The following is a 16508-nucleotide window of genomic DNA, read 5'->3' as shown; positions in this document are numbered from 1 at the left end:
GGGCTTCTCCATTCCTACTATAATGAGATATTCATGCTTGAAGTAGGATGGTAGAACTCATTTAATAGCACAACGAAATTGTTACAATTTACAAACAAGATTTTCCAATCTGAAGGATGGTATATCAAATTGCGTATCATTGTAGGTTGCACGATTCGCACTTTGACGTCACCGTCGTTATAGCGCAGGCGTGCGACAGAGACAGGGATATTCTCTTTTCTCTCCGTACCACAATAACCTTTGAATTATTGATTAATGTGTTATTAGAACTAACCGGCTAGCCTTGGTAACGGGCGGCAGCATGTCACTCAGGCTCTGCAGCGTCAGGCTGATCTTATCGCTGCTAGCAGAATCATCTAGAACGAAACAGAATATAGAGTATTTTTTATGTGGCATTTTTTTATTTGTTTATTTTTTTTCTTTTTGTTTAATGACCACCTCCAAAACTAATACTTAACAAGGGACAATATGAGATTTAAGACGTTTTTTACTCTGTCACGGCCAGGGAAAAGAAATAAAAAAAAAACTGTACACGAGTTAATGGTAAGAACAGAGTTCCATAATGACAATTAACGAGGAAGGTCACATCCGTCAACGATTGAAAGATCATCTCGATCAGGCTTACTCGACATTTAACGACTGAGTTTGAAACTACTAACTAAGCCAGGATTTCCAGACACCTCGATCCCGTATCACACTTACCATGGTTGGAGATGGAGTCGGTGTCCTCGCGGCGGGAGCATTCAGCTTCCAACTCCAAAACCCAGGAACAGACTTGTCCAGGGTCGATACGGGCAAACTCAGGGACGTATGCCGCCATCATCTCGATGAACCCTGCAACAACAGTTTCATCAAGTCAAGCAGTTGCAACAGGCTTCTTGTTTTCAGAAATAAAATGTTGATACAATAAATAGACAGGGTTTGTCCCCATCATATCATGGGATAGAATAGACATGGCAAAGAGGGTGCATTGCCTACCCTTCGGGGATACAAGGCGTGTGAGTGTGCGTGTGACGCTCCTTTACTGTGCCTAGCTGTATATTTACAACCGCAAAGTCCTATGTTTCAGCAAGTAGTAGTACAAGCAGTCATGGTCTTTTTTGAAGGGAATTGTACTGGTAATCACTGAACACCGTAAAACTAAATTCGATATTTGAAGGTTACAAGCCTGTGCCACTAGTGACATGCAATTTATTGCGTAAAGTTATGCTGTCGCCACGGCTTATGGTTAAGCGTGGTTCTTACTCCTTTTTGCAAAGTGACTGCACTGCACCTGATGGGAAGCGATATGCCGTCTAGATAAAGTATCGAATGCCAACAGATGGCTATCTCATGCCATTCGACACAATCATGCCGGCCTGATAAGATTCTTCTTCACGCTACGGCGGAAGGATCCAAGATTATAGTAAGGAGAGAACACGCGCCCAGGTAAACTATTACAAAGCTTGATGGTGCGACGAAGAAAAGAGTTGGCAAACTGGGTTCGAGCCGTGATGGTTTTAACCTTCAAGCTGTGGCTTCATAGGTATTCAGTAAAAGAATCTATCCGCCTTACCAACATGCCAGTGATTTTGTGTCCCGCTTTGCTATGGAGGAAATTGGACATTTTCCAACTCCTCCCTAACTTTCTATTTGACTAATTTCGTTGCGGGATAAGGACAAATTAGTTTTCCCTGAGACTCGCCAAGCTTCACTGCTCGTTTTCGTAAAATGCGTGCCACTGCGTAGGTGTGAGCGCGGGAATGTCTCTAGTGCTAAGATACTACGCCATCAAACCGATTCATGAAAATTATTCCACTTTTCAACGACCTTCACATGTTTATTCGATCATAATGCCACGAGACCGAAGCGACGTCAGCCTATTTTTCAAAAGCCTTCAAGAAAGGAGGAGGTTCTCAATTCGATTTGTATTTTTTTGTTCGTGTATTTACCTAGCTTAGCTAGCAATTTTAATTCAGCACGACTCCATGTTGTTTACTTGTATAGGTAATGTTAAACTATTTTTTTTTGTTTTTAATTATTTTTGGCGGCAGTTTAATTAAGTACATAGAATTTTGTTTTTCATAAATATTAGTTCTTAAAGCTAATTAAAGATTATGCACATAATCTGGATCATTTATCTCTATGGAAAGCGATTAGTTCATTCAGTCTTGAGCCTTATACCATAGATTACACCAGCATCCAAATTTGTGTAATTTATTTCACTTATACTACGGTTCTTGTCATTGGGTATTAAATATTATGATAAAATCGACAAACATAACATATTGAGTTTTATACGTTAAGTTATGGTATGTTATGTTCTGAAAGGTTATTGAATACAATTCGTTTTTCACTTAGTCTGGAATTTGATATGGCGATAGACTCGACCCTATCACATCATGGGACGGAATACACACAGCGAGGAGTGGGTGCACGAGTTGCACCGCTGCCTATCCGTTCGAGGATAAAATGCGTGGGTATGCGTGTTTTTTTTTTATATATTCACAAGCCAGTCGCTAGCCACATGCCTAATATTGTCATAAGATATGTGCCACAATTACTAACAAACAGTAGCAAAGACTAGCAACAACTTACATATACAAAATAATGTAAAGCTCACACTTTAAACTACGCTAAAGGACCTTAAAAGCTGAATATAAACCAGCTTTATTAAATAACCATTGCATTTTATTAACAGCCCGGGAGTGACCTAGTTTCCTAGGCCTTCGAGATAATCTTATATTCTGATCTCCAGAGTATAAAACAAAATTGTTTGTGTATCCGACATCCATTCCCTGCTTTTTATAAGGTTAATGGATTTTATTGTGGTCTTCATCGACAACTATCCTACAATAAAGGCTAAAGTTTGTGAGGATGGATTTATGTATGTATGTTTGTTCTTCTTTCACGAAAAAGCTACTGAACGGATTTGGATGGAACTTTACTGTAATATTGGTTATTCGTCAGAATAACACATAGGCTATAACTTATAATGATTTTGTGTAATTTGGTCATAATAATTCATACCAAGTAACTCGGAAAAAAATGTTTATCCCGGAAAACTCCTTCACGCGAGCGAAGCCGCGAGCAAAAGCTAAAGGTGTAAAGTATTCCGTAGTTGATGTCCACGGCATAAAAAGGTATTTTAGTAGTCAGTATCTTAACAATAGAGTATTTTTATTATTACGCGGCGATAGCCTAGGTGGTCGTGAAACGGACTGCCAAAACGAAAGTCCGCAGGTCCAAAACCGAAGGGCAACACGTCCGACTTTTCTAAAATAATGTGTGTATTCTTTGTAAATTATCGCTTGCTTTAATAGTGAAGAAAAATGTGAGAAAACCTGCATACCAGAGAAATTCTCTATAGGGTGTGTGAAGTCTACCAATCCGCACTAGGTCAGCGTGGTAGACTAAGACTAATCCCTCTTAGTAGTAGAGGAGGCTCGCGCCCAGAGACAGTATATAATACAGGACTAATATAATTATTTTTATATTTATTATAGCTATACCTACCTATTACCACCATCGCAATCTCATCTCATCCAAAATCCGCATCGGTCTAAAATATTTCTAGCCATGTGAAGTGACATAACGGCTCATTAGCAGTGGAATTCTCAGAAATTAATTCGTAATTACCGAAATTACTGTTCTAAAACTACAACTCTAACATCAGAATTTGTCATCATATCAAGCCAATATGAAGCTAAAAATCTTATCCAAAAATACCCGTATCTCAACACGAGTGTTCATCTCGACGCTCTGTCGAGGGACAAGTCTTTTGTGTTGTAAATCACAAGGTGAGCGCGGCATTGTCTCGAATGGAGTTAGTTTTGACCTAAATGTAGACGTAACTGGTTTGAGGTTGGATTTTCACGGGATTTGGAATTCCTTTGTCGTTTTTGTTACGTACAGACCCAAATAAATGTATACGTTTACAGACAGATCATATTGCTTAGTAATTAAACGTTTGGTATTTAATCGCTTATGTTAAAGTTTGAGGCTGACTACATAGTGTTGTAGCTTGTCCTTTTTAAAAATATTTTAGCTATATTCGGTTTTATATAATAGGGAATTGCTTTTAGCTGACTTTATATAGTGTCATAGCTTTTCCTTTTTAAAAATGTGATAACTATGTTAGGTTTTATATATTTTTACAATCTTACTGATCGCACGAAACGCAACAACAAACAAATATATTTGAGATTATTCTTCAGGTCGAATCGAACGATTCTGTAAATAAAAACTGTTGCTACAAGTTACTGCGAGGCTGCACCACGTAAAATCGTTCGTATGATAGAAGCCCGGTCATTAAATGACTGAAATTTCGAATCCCATGGTTTGAAACGTAGACTTAATTCAATGTACTAATGCTGACGATATCACGGTGAAACCTTTCGAACAATGATAATATAAGCCTCATTTCAAATAAACAAAACAGATATCCCTTTCACATTGTTATTTATAGAAAAGGAATTTTTTATCTGTGAAAATATTCGTAGCTTTTTGAAATATATCGCGCGAATCAAGTATCAATAGTTTTTATGACGCATACATGCATTAAATCGAAATTGGTTCGTCATCTCAGTTAGTCACTTGTTGAAATCGCTTTGCCAATGAAACTAATAAATATATAAACTGATTTCTCTCGAAACCCTTACGTATCACTGGGATTTTCCCTGGACGTGTTTCATTGTTAGAATATAGAATATTGTATCATCTAACAATAATATTTACTAAACAATTGCAATTATTACACCATATTACTAATATTATGTATGCGAAGGTAAGAAATGTTTAGATACTTGTTAGAAGCGTAGAAATCACTGAGGTAGCTTGGATGCAATATGGCACCACAAACGATGTCTTAGATTATCATATTAAAAGTAATTCTTCCCATAGAAATAAATAATGTTTTTGTTTATTCCGGTAAACGCCTTCCACTCGCGCGAAGCTGTGAGTAACATCTAGTTAAATTTCTGTATACACACCAATAGATTTAAATGAAACTTAATATAATAATAGTTTACATCCCGTCGGAGGGCTGGGTGCCCTTCTTAATATAAATACGAAGGGGAACGAGTAGGTGAAACAATGCACAACATTGAAACTACATTCACTCAATATAAACGGCCGGCCAGAAGGTACTACAGAGACGTCACAATTTTCAGACAATTACCCTGGCTCTATGGCCAGGGGAAGTTAGAGGGCGGCTTAGGTAACCCGAGGCCGGCTAAGTCAATTACAATAATTAAAAATTCGCAATTGTTCGGTGTCCGACAGAACCCCTATCCGTAAAAAATTATGAAAATGGCTTCGATACTATATTTTGCGATGTCATGATTATTTTTCTCCCGTTATCTTCACAGACCGGTAACTCTGAATAACGCCTTAATAAATTACATTAAGGATCTACCCACATTACGACTACGGTGCGTGCGCCGCGCGTTTCTGTTGCGCGCGCTGACGGTGCTATGTTATGGAATGTACAAAAGTACACTGTATGGGACCACTGATAGCCAAACAAAGGGCCTATACTCACTTTGTTTGGTAAACGAGCGTAATACGCCTGGTTTGATGCACGACTTCTCTGCGAGTTCACAACCAATGTGCACTAATATGCAAGGTACATCGACTGCAGCGCGTCTACTGCGCGTTTTTCTTGCGTTTGAAAGGTTGTCGGCTCGTTTTAAACTTTGTATGTATGGACTCTATGTCTCGCAGTTAGCCCAACACCATGCATATTAACATATTAACCTTATTATTAAAGACTAGATGGAGCAAATTCAGTGCACACCTACACTTAAATTATGACCCTGAGATTTACTGATTCAATGATGATGGAGAGGTCACTTCACCCACTAATGGAATTGATCATCTTAGTAGAACAAAGCTACACAGAAACATTCGCAAGTGCAAAATATTAAAACCTTACTAAAATATAACTCTATTATACAAACATTCATGTGGGATATTATTATCCTGCTTTATCTGTCTGTTTACTAGCAGTGTGCAAAAACTGTTGTATTCCAGTTTGAAGAAAATTTCAGAAACTATGACACAACACCTATGTCTATAGGTGTTCATAAATTCACTTATCATATTATGTCAAGAACTCAAAATACTCAAATAATTCACTCTCTATCACATCATAGGACAGGATGCGGTGTAAAGTGGGTGCACCAGATGTACCTCTGCCTACCCCTTCAGAGATATATAGAATGCAATTTAAATTATAAAATACCAAACTTTAATAAAACAACACATTGGCAACCAATCGCTCACTTTGACTTTTGATACAGGACAATGATAATGTAATAACAAAACTATGTGAAAACATGCAATGTAGATAGTTCATTTGTTTATATAAAATGTGTAGAATTATCCATATTGAATATACATAAATATTTCCTTATTCATTGGACTCATTGCATAAACAACCACTTAATTTATTATAAGTTAAAAAAAAAGAATATACAAATCAGATTTGAAAGTCACTGAACGAGACACAATGTGTCTTAATAGCATTATTCCAGAGGATGCTAGATGCAAGGTGATGAGTTTGAGTAGGAAATCCCCTGGCCCTGACCAGGGTAATTTCAAGTGATAAGAAATATAAATATTGAAGTCGGATTTGGTATTTATTTTTAAGCACTTAAAAGAAATACATATTTTGTTTTGTATTACAGTAAACAAGTAAAATAAATTTATATTTTGACTTAACTACATGTTATATTTATCTCTACCATATATTTTAAATATTCAGTTTAATAAAAACTGAATTTATTTTGTGTGAAATTTTAATTAAGAAATGCTAGCATTACCTACATTAAAATATAAATTATACCAAAATTTATATTATTAATTTATAATGAGTCAAATTAGAACATAATATGAAATTAAAAGGGAAAACGGCAAATAGATTTCTCACTTGGAAATTCGGCTATGAAAAAGATGTGAGATAGGAGGCAATGAATTGGTAATTTAAATAATGAAGGATGTATGATAACATGTCCTTAAAGATGAAAAAATGCATGTAATCAAAGGGTTTACCACTGGAATTCATTGTACAAGAAATTGAATGTATGGATGAAGCTTCCTAATTTTAAGGGATTCAAAAGAATTACAAACAATTTAACAAAGACGCAAAACAAAAAACAATCGAAATTATGTCATTTTTTGGCCAGTTATTATTTTATATTTTTAAATGTTTATGCAATATATCTGAATACCAAACTGATTGACTGAATATAAGCATATTAATTAAATATTTTTACCTTCAACATCGAAACAGGGATCCTGGGACGCCTCTTCCAAAATAGAAATAACGTAGGAAAGAACAATTTCGTCGATTACGCTTAAATCGGCAGACGGGACGTTTTTAGTGATAAATTGAAATAAACTCTCTTTAACAAGAGATTCCTGCTGAGCAATAGCGCTCATTTTGGCAAGAAACACCGTATTTTAACTCAAAAACAGGCGTAAAACCGAGCGTTAACTGGCGAACCCGTTATGGATGGTCACACAGCGTGAAAAATGTGTTTTAAAATTAATTTAACTACTCTCACACGAGCGGAGTATGGTCCCCGCAATTTTTCCAGTCAAATCTGGGTTCCAGAAAATATTTATAGAATTTTTCACTGAAAAACTGGGAATCGAGAGGCGAAAATCAATACAATCGAAGTTTTTTTTTATAAACAACTTTTTGTTGTTTTGTGTGAGGCACAAGTTTTAGTATATTCAGCCACAGGTTCTTTTAAGTCGATAAGCAACTGAATATCTCGATTTTAAAAATGAAAAACATGTATCTGTTCTGAGACGGATGTTTTGTTTTTAAATCTATTAACTATAAATGTAATATAAACAATGCACGGATTTTAATATTGTCCTTAGCATAACTTCTACATTTTCTGTTTCTGAAACGTAAAAGAGCGGGGAATTTAAAATGAAATATATATAGTGACATCTGGTATAACATTGTGAGAATTTTTATACCTCTAAAATTTGGAATTCCCCTAATATCATTTAATTGTTTTAAATTATACGGTTCTAAATTGTCTCTAATTGGAAAACTTGGCAAAATATGTTATCTAACTACCACTGGCCACCACACAGTTAGCGAAACCAAACTCATAACGCTAATTGTGATTTAAATGTGCGTAATTATTACTGCTGAAAGTGAACTCTTTCCTCTCCCTCAGAAGTAACCCGGAGGGGTGCCTTATTAGGTAGTAGAGCATTTACTATGCTCTTTCTTTCATATGTCGTGATTCCGTTCAATTACCATCAAGTGTCGCCCTGGCTTATTTTCCAATTTGTTACTATAAATATACCTTCGTATTTTGAATACATTTTATGGGTATCACAATAAAAGACCAATATAACAACGGCGATTTAATCAACAACATCACAAAATAAATACTACAACTACATGGTAATACTTAACTTGTAAATATGAACAATTTGATCACATTTAGTTTGAACATCGAGAAGAGAGAGCAGAGATTTTCATTATTTTATTTTACCAGATAGGCAAAGGCCTCCATTCGTACAGTCTTGTAAACTGCCAAATTATGTATTATAAAAAGTTGTACAAATTCACTCAAGTCATTTTGTCACTTAATATTCCTATTTTTTTGTATGTGATAAAAAGTAACGATATACTGTAAAACATAAATCACAAAGTCCCTTCTCTTCCTTCTCCAAAACATTCTGAAATCAGTATTACATTGAAATTATATTTAATACGTTAATAAGATCTTCACTATTATTAGAGAGTTCATAAAAAAGCCGGATATTAAAGTAAACGTAATTTTATAGATAGCCATAATTGTAAACCAAAATTAATATTGTTTTAATACTGCATAAGGAACAAAAATTTTGGCTTTACCCACAGATCAATAATTTAATAAATTATCTATGATTTGATCAGTATTACAAACAATTTGTGCTTATTTTATAATAAAGGTCACATGTTTTTCCTAATTATTGTTGCTCGTTTCTTTACTTTTTTTACAAAATTTACTAAGACGAATTCCCAGTGAAATAATTTTTAACTTCTTTCACTTGGATTTCGTCGTTTACTGGCACTGGATGAAAAAGCGCAATATTTTAAATGTAAGCGATTATCCATATAAAATGATTAAGTATCGATGATTAAAATGTCTCGAATTAATTGTTATGAATATGAATTGAAAGCTATATAAATTAAATATCAATATTTGGCATTCATAGGTGGCACTAATATTATATTTTTTGTTTATTTATTCGTCCATTGTTTGTTAATGTCACAGATCATTCGATTATAAATATGGCAACAATTATATCGATAATCGCCGACATATTCAGAGTGTATTTATAGGTATCGCATTTTGGGCGATCCACTTCTAGGATACAGGGGAGAGAAAATACATAAACATATCTCTTACCGCCATTATATAAACGATCCCAATCGCTTATTTGATATATCTCAAAAATAGACCAATCAGAACAAACTATTTTTGACATACTTGCAAGTAACTTATTTTGATTGTTTCATTCTCGGTATCGGATTGGAGATTGAGATTGGAATCGTTTATTAAAAACGGCTGCTAGACCTACTTGCAAATAATACCTTGGTACAAATCGAAATTTGGAAATATTTTTATTTAACACTAAAATAGGTATGCCTGATCATGCGATTACCTAGACGCAAAGCAACAAAAGTTATCTACATTCATCTATCCCCCTCCCCTGCGCTTTATTCCGTCAACCTAACACCTGCCGATATTGTTGATGATATTATCGACAACCTCCGTGGAGGACGCAGTGCCGCCAACATCAGGGGTCAGCACGCGGTCTACGTTGACCGTCTTGTCTATGGCGCGGCGAAGCAGGTCCGCGTGGAAGTGGTGTCCGAGGTGCTCCAGCATGTCGACCGAGGCGTTGATCATGGCGATCGGGTTGGCGACGTTCTTGCCGGCTATGGCCGTACCTGGATGGAATAAAAATATATTAACTTTCTTTTTTATAGAGAATGCATTGGCGCTATCGGTGCGGGAGATGGTTGGAACAGTTATATTGGTTTCACTTGCCTATTGACCCAATGCCTGCATACTTTAAAGTATAATACAGAATCGATTTTGCTTCGTTTTAACCATAATTTCAAGAAGATAAATATGTGGTTTCATTTAGTAACGTAATGTCAAAATGACACTGTATAATTGTCACTCCTCAGTCCTCACCAGTGTTCCTGGTGCCGGGCTCGAACACAGCGTAGTGGTCGCCGTAGTTCCTGCCGGAGAGCAGCCCGGCGCCGCCCAGGATGCCGCACACCACGTTCGACACGATCGAACCGTACAGGTTCGTCATCAGCATCACGTCGAACTGGTGAGGTCTGCAACGATGAGAACGGATTAGTTATGTTATATTGGAATTGTATAAATGGAATCAGTGATGTTTTTGTATAACTGGAAACTTGATTCATACGGTTGGTGATCTTAAACACTCGTTTTCCTTTCCCAGTCCTTATTCCATGTCATTAAGGTCGAAATCCATTATTCTTCTTTTATTAAATGTGTTAACGGCGGTAGGAATACTTTGACTAACAATACATGTATGGAAGTGCCAACATTTCCTTTACCCCTAATTTTATTCTACATTTTTTTTTATTATTATTTTATTTTACGGGAATGTTAGACATAGAAATAAAAAGATAAGAAATTAAAATACAAAAAATAATAATATCCGGAAAGATTTTTACTCATGTAAAGCCACAAGCCAATACAAGTATTATTACAAATCATCACTCACTTGGCAACAAGCTGCATGCAACAGTTGTCGATGATCATATCATTGTGTTCGATGTCGGGGTACTCCTTGGCGAGTCTGCGCGACGTCTCCAAGAACAAGCCGTCAGATAGCTTCATTATGTTGGCTTTGTGGACAGTAGTTACCTGGAAACAGTAAAGTATTGTATATTGTTATGTTTCCTCACAACTAAATGGAGATGGGCTGGTTGTAAGATGGTAAATGCCTGTCAATAAACCATAGTAAAAATACCAAGAACTTAGGATTACAAGTGGCAGAGTACCAGGACTGGGGAAACTGCGGGTTCTGGTCGTGACGCCACGCCAATCACAGGGAAGACAGTGTAGTCAAAATATAATGTTGCTTTAGAAATAAACATAGTAGCAGTGTCTTTACAACTTTCAATAAAACCTTCAAGTAGGGGGAACAAGAATCACCTCTATATTCCTTTACCCTTTAAATGGTGCAATTTGAAGTTAATAGAAAAACGTATCTAATCGTATGCATGCATGTTTTGTACAAAAACGCTCATAAATTAACCATGCTTTTATTTCACTTGTACTTCAGTAAACACCTAAATGTTGCTTAAGGAAAGTTCTAGAATTTAATAATCCCAGCCATTGCCAGTACAAGGGACACATACCTTCTTCCTGCCGTTCCTCTTGGCGAACTCGAAGGCGAACCTGGCGACGCGCTCCGAGTTGCTCGCCGTCACCACCTTCATCGACTCGATTACACCGTTCACAGACTCATGCTCCAACATGGCGTACTCGCCTTCTGTGTTTTGTCTGCAAATTATGTTTATATTGTAGGTATTTACATACCACCATACTATTTGAAAGAGGGGTATTTACCTACCATGATACTATTTGAAAGTGGGGTATTTACCTACCATCATACTATTTAAAAGTGGTGTCTGCGATACATTTACAAGATTTATGTTGTATAATTTATTATGTTGAAACCATTTAGATTAATATTTACACGCGATCACCTATGTGTCTCCATCGTTCACTGGAGAATGTAATGCCAGGATAATAGTGTCAGAAAAACAAACACATGTGGCCTGAACTGAGAATATAACCCAGAATTAATGACTAAGGCTCAGTTTACTCTTTACAAACCTGTCATAACTCACAGATCGCGAGCTTTTAGCATAACGCGCATTCGCAGCACATTCATCAGACTTGGAGGCACCCTAACAATACCATAACCGAAACTTTACTCGTTCGTCCTGTTGTGCATTACTCGTTGAGACAATTTACCTGATAATCACAATGTCGATGTCTTTGTGCCTCGTTTCGACGCCGGGATACGACTTGCAGTTGAGCACGTAAGCGTACATGTCCAGCTCGTTGCGGAGCGCCACGTTGCGTGACGTCACATACGCCGCTTCGCTTTTCGTCTCGATGTTACCCTGGAAAAAAACATTTTATAACAGTCTCGAATACAAAATACTTCTCGTATAAAAATCTACCAATAAGACTATTTTAAAATAATTAAAACACACAGACAAACATCACGCATTTATCCTCGAAAGAGTAGGCAGATGTGTAACTGGACACCTTATCTTCACTATGTGTTTATAACGCTGTGTGTGTATTAACTACAGGGTTACAATAAATTTATAATACTTCCAGATGGGTTCTTTTACCGCTAAACCAACATATTAGATATTAATTGTATCCGTCCAGATAGCGACCACCGTACTCAAAGTGTGGATCTCGCCACATGCCCACGGAATGAGCCGTGTAATCCTTTGAACAGGCGGCCATATTTACGTTTTCTGGTTGGGGCTAGAAGCTCGATCTCTATCTATCTCGATGCTACTCCACTTACCAGGTGCAATGGAGCGCTTTGTCATGCTCGTATTTTATAACGTAATAGGTGTTCATTTACCAAGTTTAGTATTCAAGGCTGAATTTATTGCGCCAATTTTACGACCAAACAGTGTTATGCTTCCAGATGCCTTATATTTATTTGTTTCCAATTCGGATCAGATCGAAGATTGGTATCTTTTGTTGAAATCGGCCGTAAATGTAGTCCTTCCGGTGTAAATATAGTCCTTTATTATGGTTGATCTCCAGAGTTTCAATTCAGTTTCCTCCCACGCGCAAAAATAAACTGCGAAAACATATCAGGAGATCGGTGGTGCAGCTGGCCACGTCACAATGAGGACACGCAATTACAACGCATAAAATCCTTAATTCTGTACGAAAGAATTGTTTCTGTTTACTTGCCTGAACTTTCAATTGGCCATCCACCCGTTTTTGGCAGGAATTGTGGGTTTTATTTGTTTATGTAAAAATATATAATATAACCGCAAGATCTCGTTCAGGACCGGCTTATTTAAGCCATACACGCTACGGTCTACCGGAGAGGTCATCTGTGCAGGTACGCCTGCGCAGGTGTCAATTGAAAGAATTGATTTTCGATCCTGCGCCGGTCGCCTGCACAGGCTTAAAAATCTGCACAGATCTATTCCCACACACATTTCGGTCCACCGGCGCAGGCATACCTACACCGGTGGACCTTTCCGATGGACCGTAGCATGTATGGGAGCCATTAGTTATTGTGGCGCCCATTTCCTGGCGACCATTATCAAATTCTTGGCGTGTTCGAATGGTCTATTGCAGGGTTTCTCAAAGTGGGATACGCGAATCCCTAGAGGTTCGTCATTAGACGGTAGAGGGTTCGCGACAAGATTACACACTAGCAGGCATGTGCGGCACACACGGTGACGCGCGCGCATCAATTTATTTTCTCGGGGGAGGGGGATTGTCATTTCGTTAGTTAATTAAGGGGTTCGCTGTCATCTGGAAGCTTTTATAGCGGTGCGTGGGGCCAAAAGTTTGAGAAACCCTGGTCTATTGTATAAGTTATAGTAAAACATTCTACTAGCAAATAAGGTAAGGAGACACACTTACCTTAAGTCCAACACCGTTCCTCTTGATGGTTGTGATGGCGTACTGCACGTCGTCATCGTTGTCCACCGTGGGGTCGATGTCCACTACTTCGAAGTCCACTGGCGCGCCAATGTATCTGAAAAATTATTTTTGTTAAGTTTCGAAATGGAAACCACATTACGTCCCAAGAACAACATTGCCTTAACGAAGAATAAACATTCATCACGAAATGTTTCTAGATTCAATGTCAGAGGCGGCTTTAGAGGGACACGATCCGGGCAAACGTGCGGAGCCTCGCGCTTACAGGAGCTACACGCGGTGCCTTGAAGAAACTTTTTTTACTATCTTATAGACAAAACTGTTAAAACTGGGGATCTTTTTTTGGCTCCGCTCGGGGTCTCGCATCGTTTAGGGCTGCCAGTGTTCACAGTTACTGGGATGTGCCTTGCGCAAACAAGGGCTGCACGCGGTTCCTTGAAGGAACATCTTTTTACGATCTTATCAACGAAATTGTGAAAACCGGGGGTCTTTTTTTGGCTCCGCCTGGGGCCACGCGACGTTTAGGGCTGCCACAGTCCTTAGTCAATGGAATGTTTTGTTATAAGTTACATGCATCACATCACATATTACAAATTGAATGAATCTCTCCTAGCCGAATTTCGGCCAAGGCGGCCAATCTCGACGAAGATCAGTCAGGTATGTAGAAGATACTATAGTGCACAAGTGTGATCGCAATACTCAGATAGACTCTCTGTTCCTGCACTCTTATAGTCCGATGAAACGGCATATCCGATATGACCGGAAAGGGATCAGGCGCATAACCAACAGTTTTACGTGCTTTCTAAGGCACGGGGGTATCACACCACCAGTTTCCTGACTCAGCTGGGACTAAGTAATTTTTAAGATGGAAAAACCTAGTCACTATTGTTCTACGACCCGACCCGGGGTTCGAACCCAGGATGTCAGCGCGGTAGTCATACTCGTTTTGTGTACAATTACAACAACGCCACAAAAGCAGTCTGTACAAATTATGAACAATACATAGACAATCTTGTTAATTGTATGAGTTAGCAACTAAGTGTTAATTTACTAAAATACAAGTTATGTTCAACAAAACTACTAACAGTTTACCAAATCAGTTCAGCAATTGTCATGACAATAATGAACCAATAATTTTGAATGATGCACACATAAAACCATCAGAGTGACAGCTTTTCACATTCTATATGAATGGCCAATGATATTTCCCAATGCCCAACAAAACCATAGTCTCAAAATCCATATTCCTCGATACAAGTAACTGCACCAATACCTCATGCATGAAGCATGGCATAGAGATTTCACTGCATATGAAAATTAGTGACATATAGACAAACGATTTATTCATAAGAGATGATTATCAGTCATCAGGTAAAAGAATTATGCAGGCCTGTTTGAAGCCATATACAATCTCATTCCAGAAAGCACTACACTTCATGAGTCTAAGTCAATAGACAGGATATGGCTAAATATTATATATTATATAGCAGACTGCAATAATTATACATGTTTATTGTTTAATCTTACCCACTTATATTATGAATTGCATGTGCCAGATATGACAATAGACCTTTTTTTCTTTATATTTACATTTTGTGTTGATTTTGTATGTGTTGAACCACCACTTAAGGAATGTGTGGCAATTTCAATGTGGTCTTCAATACATAGTCATGGCAACTCTCACACCAACAGGACACAATCCACACTCAAAATGAATATCACTCTAGTGAGAGGCTATACAGCTTGTGTATTGTCCTTTTACTAACAAATGGCCCTAGGTGTCTAAGGCCTATTAATCAGATGACTAATCAGCTGGTATGTGTAAAAAATGCTTTTGATATCATGACACGATAAGTTATGAACCCAGTCTTATCACATGATCTTTTATTTATTTACATTTGAACTTAGCATAGTTTTGTTTTTTTAATGTAAACATGGTAAAATTTAATTACTTTATTATTAAAAAGTGTAAATATACATACTCCTTTTAATGAAATACTGTCAGTGAATAAAAAAATATTGTCATATTATAAAACTAACAAAATTATCCAAAGCCCTTAACAATATTTTTCATAGATGTTACAGGGGACTACCAGTTTTTACCTTTGAAATCTAGTGCTTTAAAATCACGTGTCACTGTAGGCTTGAAACATGCAACCAGTATTTTCATTGATGATTAATGAGTTGTGGAAATAATTACAAGTAATACATAAAAATATAGTCTCTTCTTCAAACTAGTTTAACAGGGTATGAAAGATGATAATGGTGCCTTTAAGCATACACCAGTCCAGGTTACACCAACTGCGTCAAATAAGTCCTGAAGGATACTCACTTGAAAATGTCTCTGACGTAGCCCATGCACTCTGGGCCGATACCTCCACCAGGTAACATGGTAACCGCGTGACGTCCCCCATACTGCGCCTTAGGAATCAGCTTCTGTTTCCTTATAACTGGTGTTTTGTGCTGCACATCGAAATCTGACAATGTGGCGGGTGCAGCGGCGGAACTTACGTTTGCCACACCGCGAATCTCGGGCAGAACCCTTAATTTACTCAATAAACGCACAGCCATCGCGATTTTTCGACAAAAAACAGCTGGTAAATGTTAAATAACCACAGGAAATGGATGACAGGAAAATTCGCAACGAATTGCAAGTTTTTTTACCGTCAGGTGGCGCTGATACGTCAAAGTTTGTGAACAGATGGCGCTGTATATATTATTTTTAACATAAAGACAACATGCATGAGTACCGATATATTATTTTTATCTATACATTCTCATGTAAAACGTAATGAG

At 37.4% G+C, this 16508-nt stretch overlaps 2 protein-coding genes across 2 annotated transcripts; both read right to left on the bottom strand.

The window, feature by feature from the left end:
* Nucleotides 1-209: 209 nt before the first annotated feature.
* On the bottom strand, nucleotides 210-7701 carry LOC115456220 (CUE domain-containing protein 2). The gene is made up of 3 exons (XM_037444740.1): nucleotides 7257-7701; nucleotides 703-834; nucleotides 210-356 (listed from the first exon to the last, which is right to left on the bottom strand). The coding sequence occupies exons 1-3, from the start codon at nucleotides 7420-7422 to the stop codon at nucleotides 253-255; spliced, it is 402 nt and encodes a 133-aa protein (XP_037300637.1). The 5' UTR covers nucleotides 7423-7701; the 3' UTR covers nucleotides 210-252.
* Nucleotides 7702-8360: 659 nt separating this feature from the next.
* Nucleotides 8361-16370, bottom strand: LOC115456245 (isocitrate dehydrogenase [NAD] subunit gamma, mitochondrial). The gene is made up of 7 exons (XM_030185229.2): nucleotides 16045-16370; nucleotides 13695-13809; nucleotides 12033-12184; nucleotides 11411-11555; nucleotides 10771-10913; nucleotides 10203-10354; nucleotides 8361-9952 (listed from the first exon to the last, which is right to left on the bottom strand). Exons 1-7 carry the CDS (start codon nucleotides 16281-16283, stop codon nucleotides 9732-9734), a joined length of 1167 nt encoding a protein of 388 aa, XP_030041089.2. The 5' UTR covers nucleotides 16284-16370; the 3' UTR covers nucleotides 8361-9731.
* Nucleotides 16371-16508: the final 138 nt, after the last annotated feature.

The sequence above is a fragment of the Manduca sexta genome, chromosome 28 (genome assembly GCF_014839805.1).
Source record: "Manduca sexta isolate Smith_Timp_Sample1 chromosome 28, JHU_Msex_v1.0, whole genome shotgun sequence".
In the NCBI taxonomy this organism is placed as follows: Eukaryota; Metazoa; Arthropoda; class Insecta; order Lepidoptera; family Sphingidae; genus Manduca; species Manduca sexta.
This window is presented reverse-complemented; position numbering and strand designations above follow the sequence as displayed.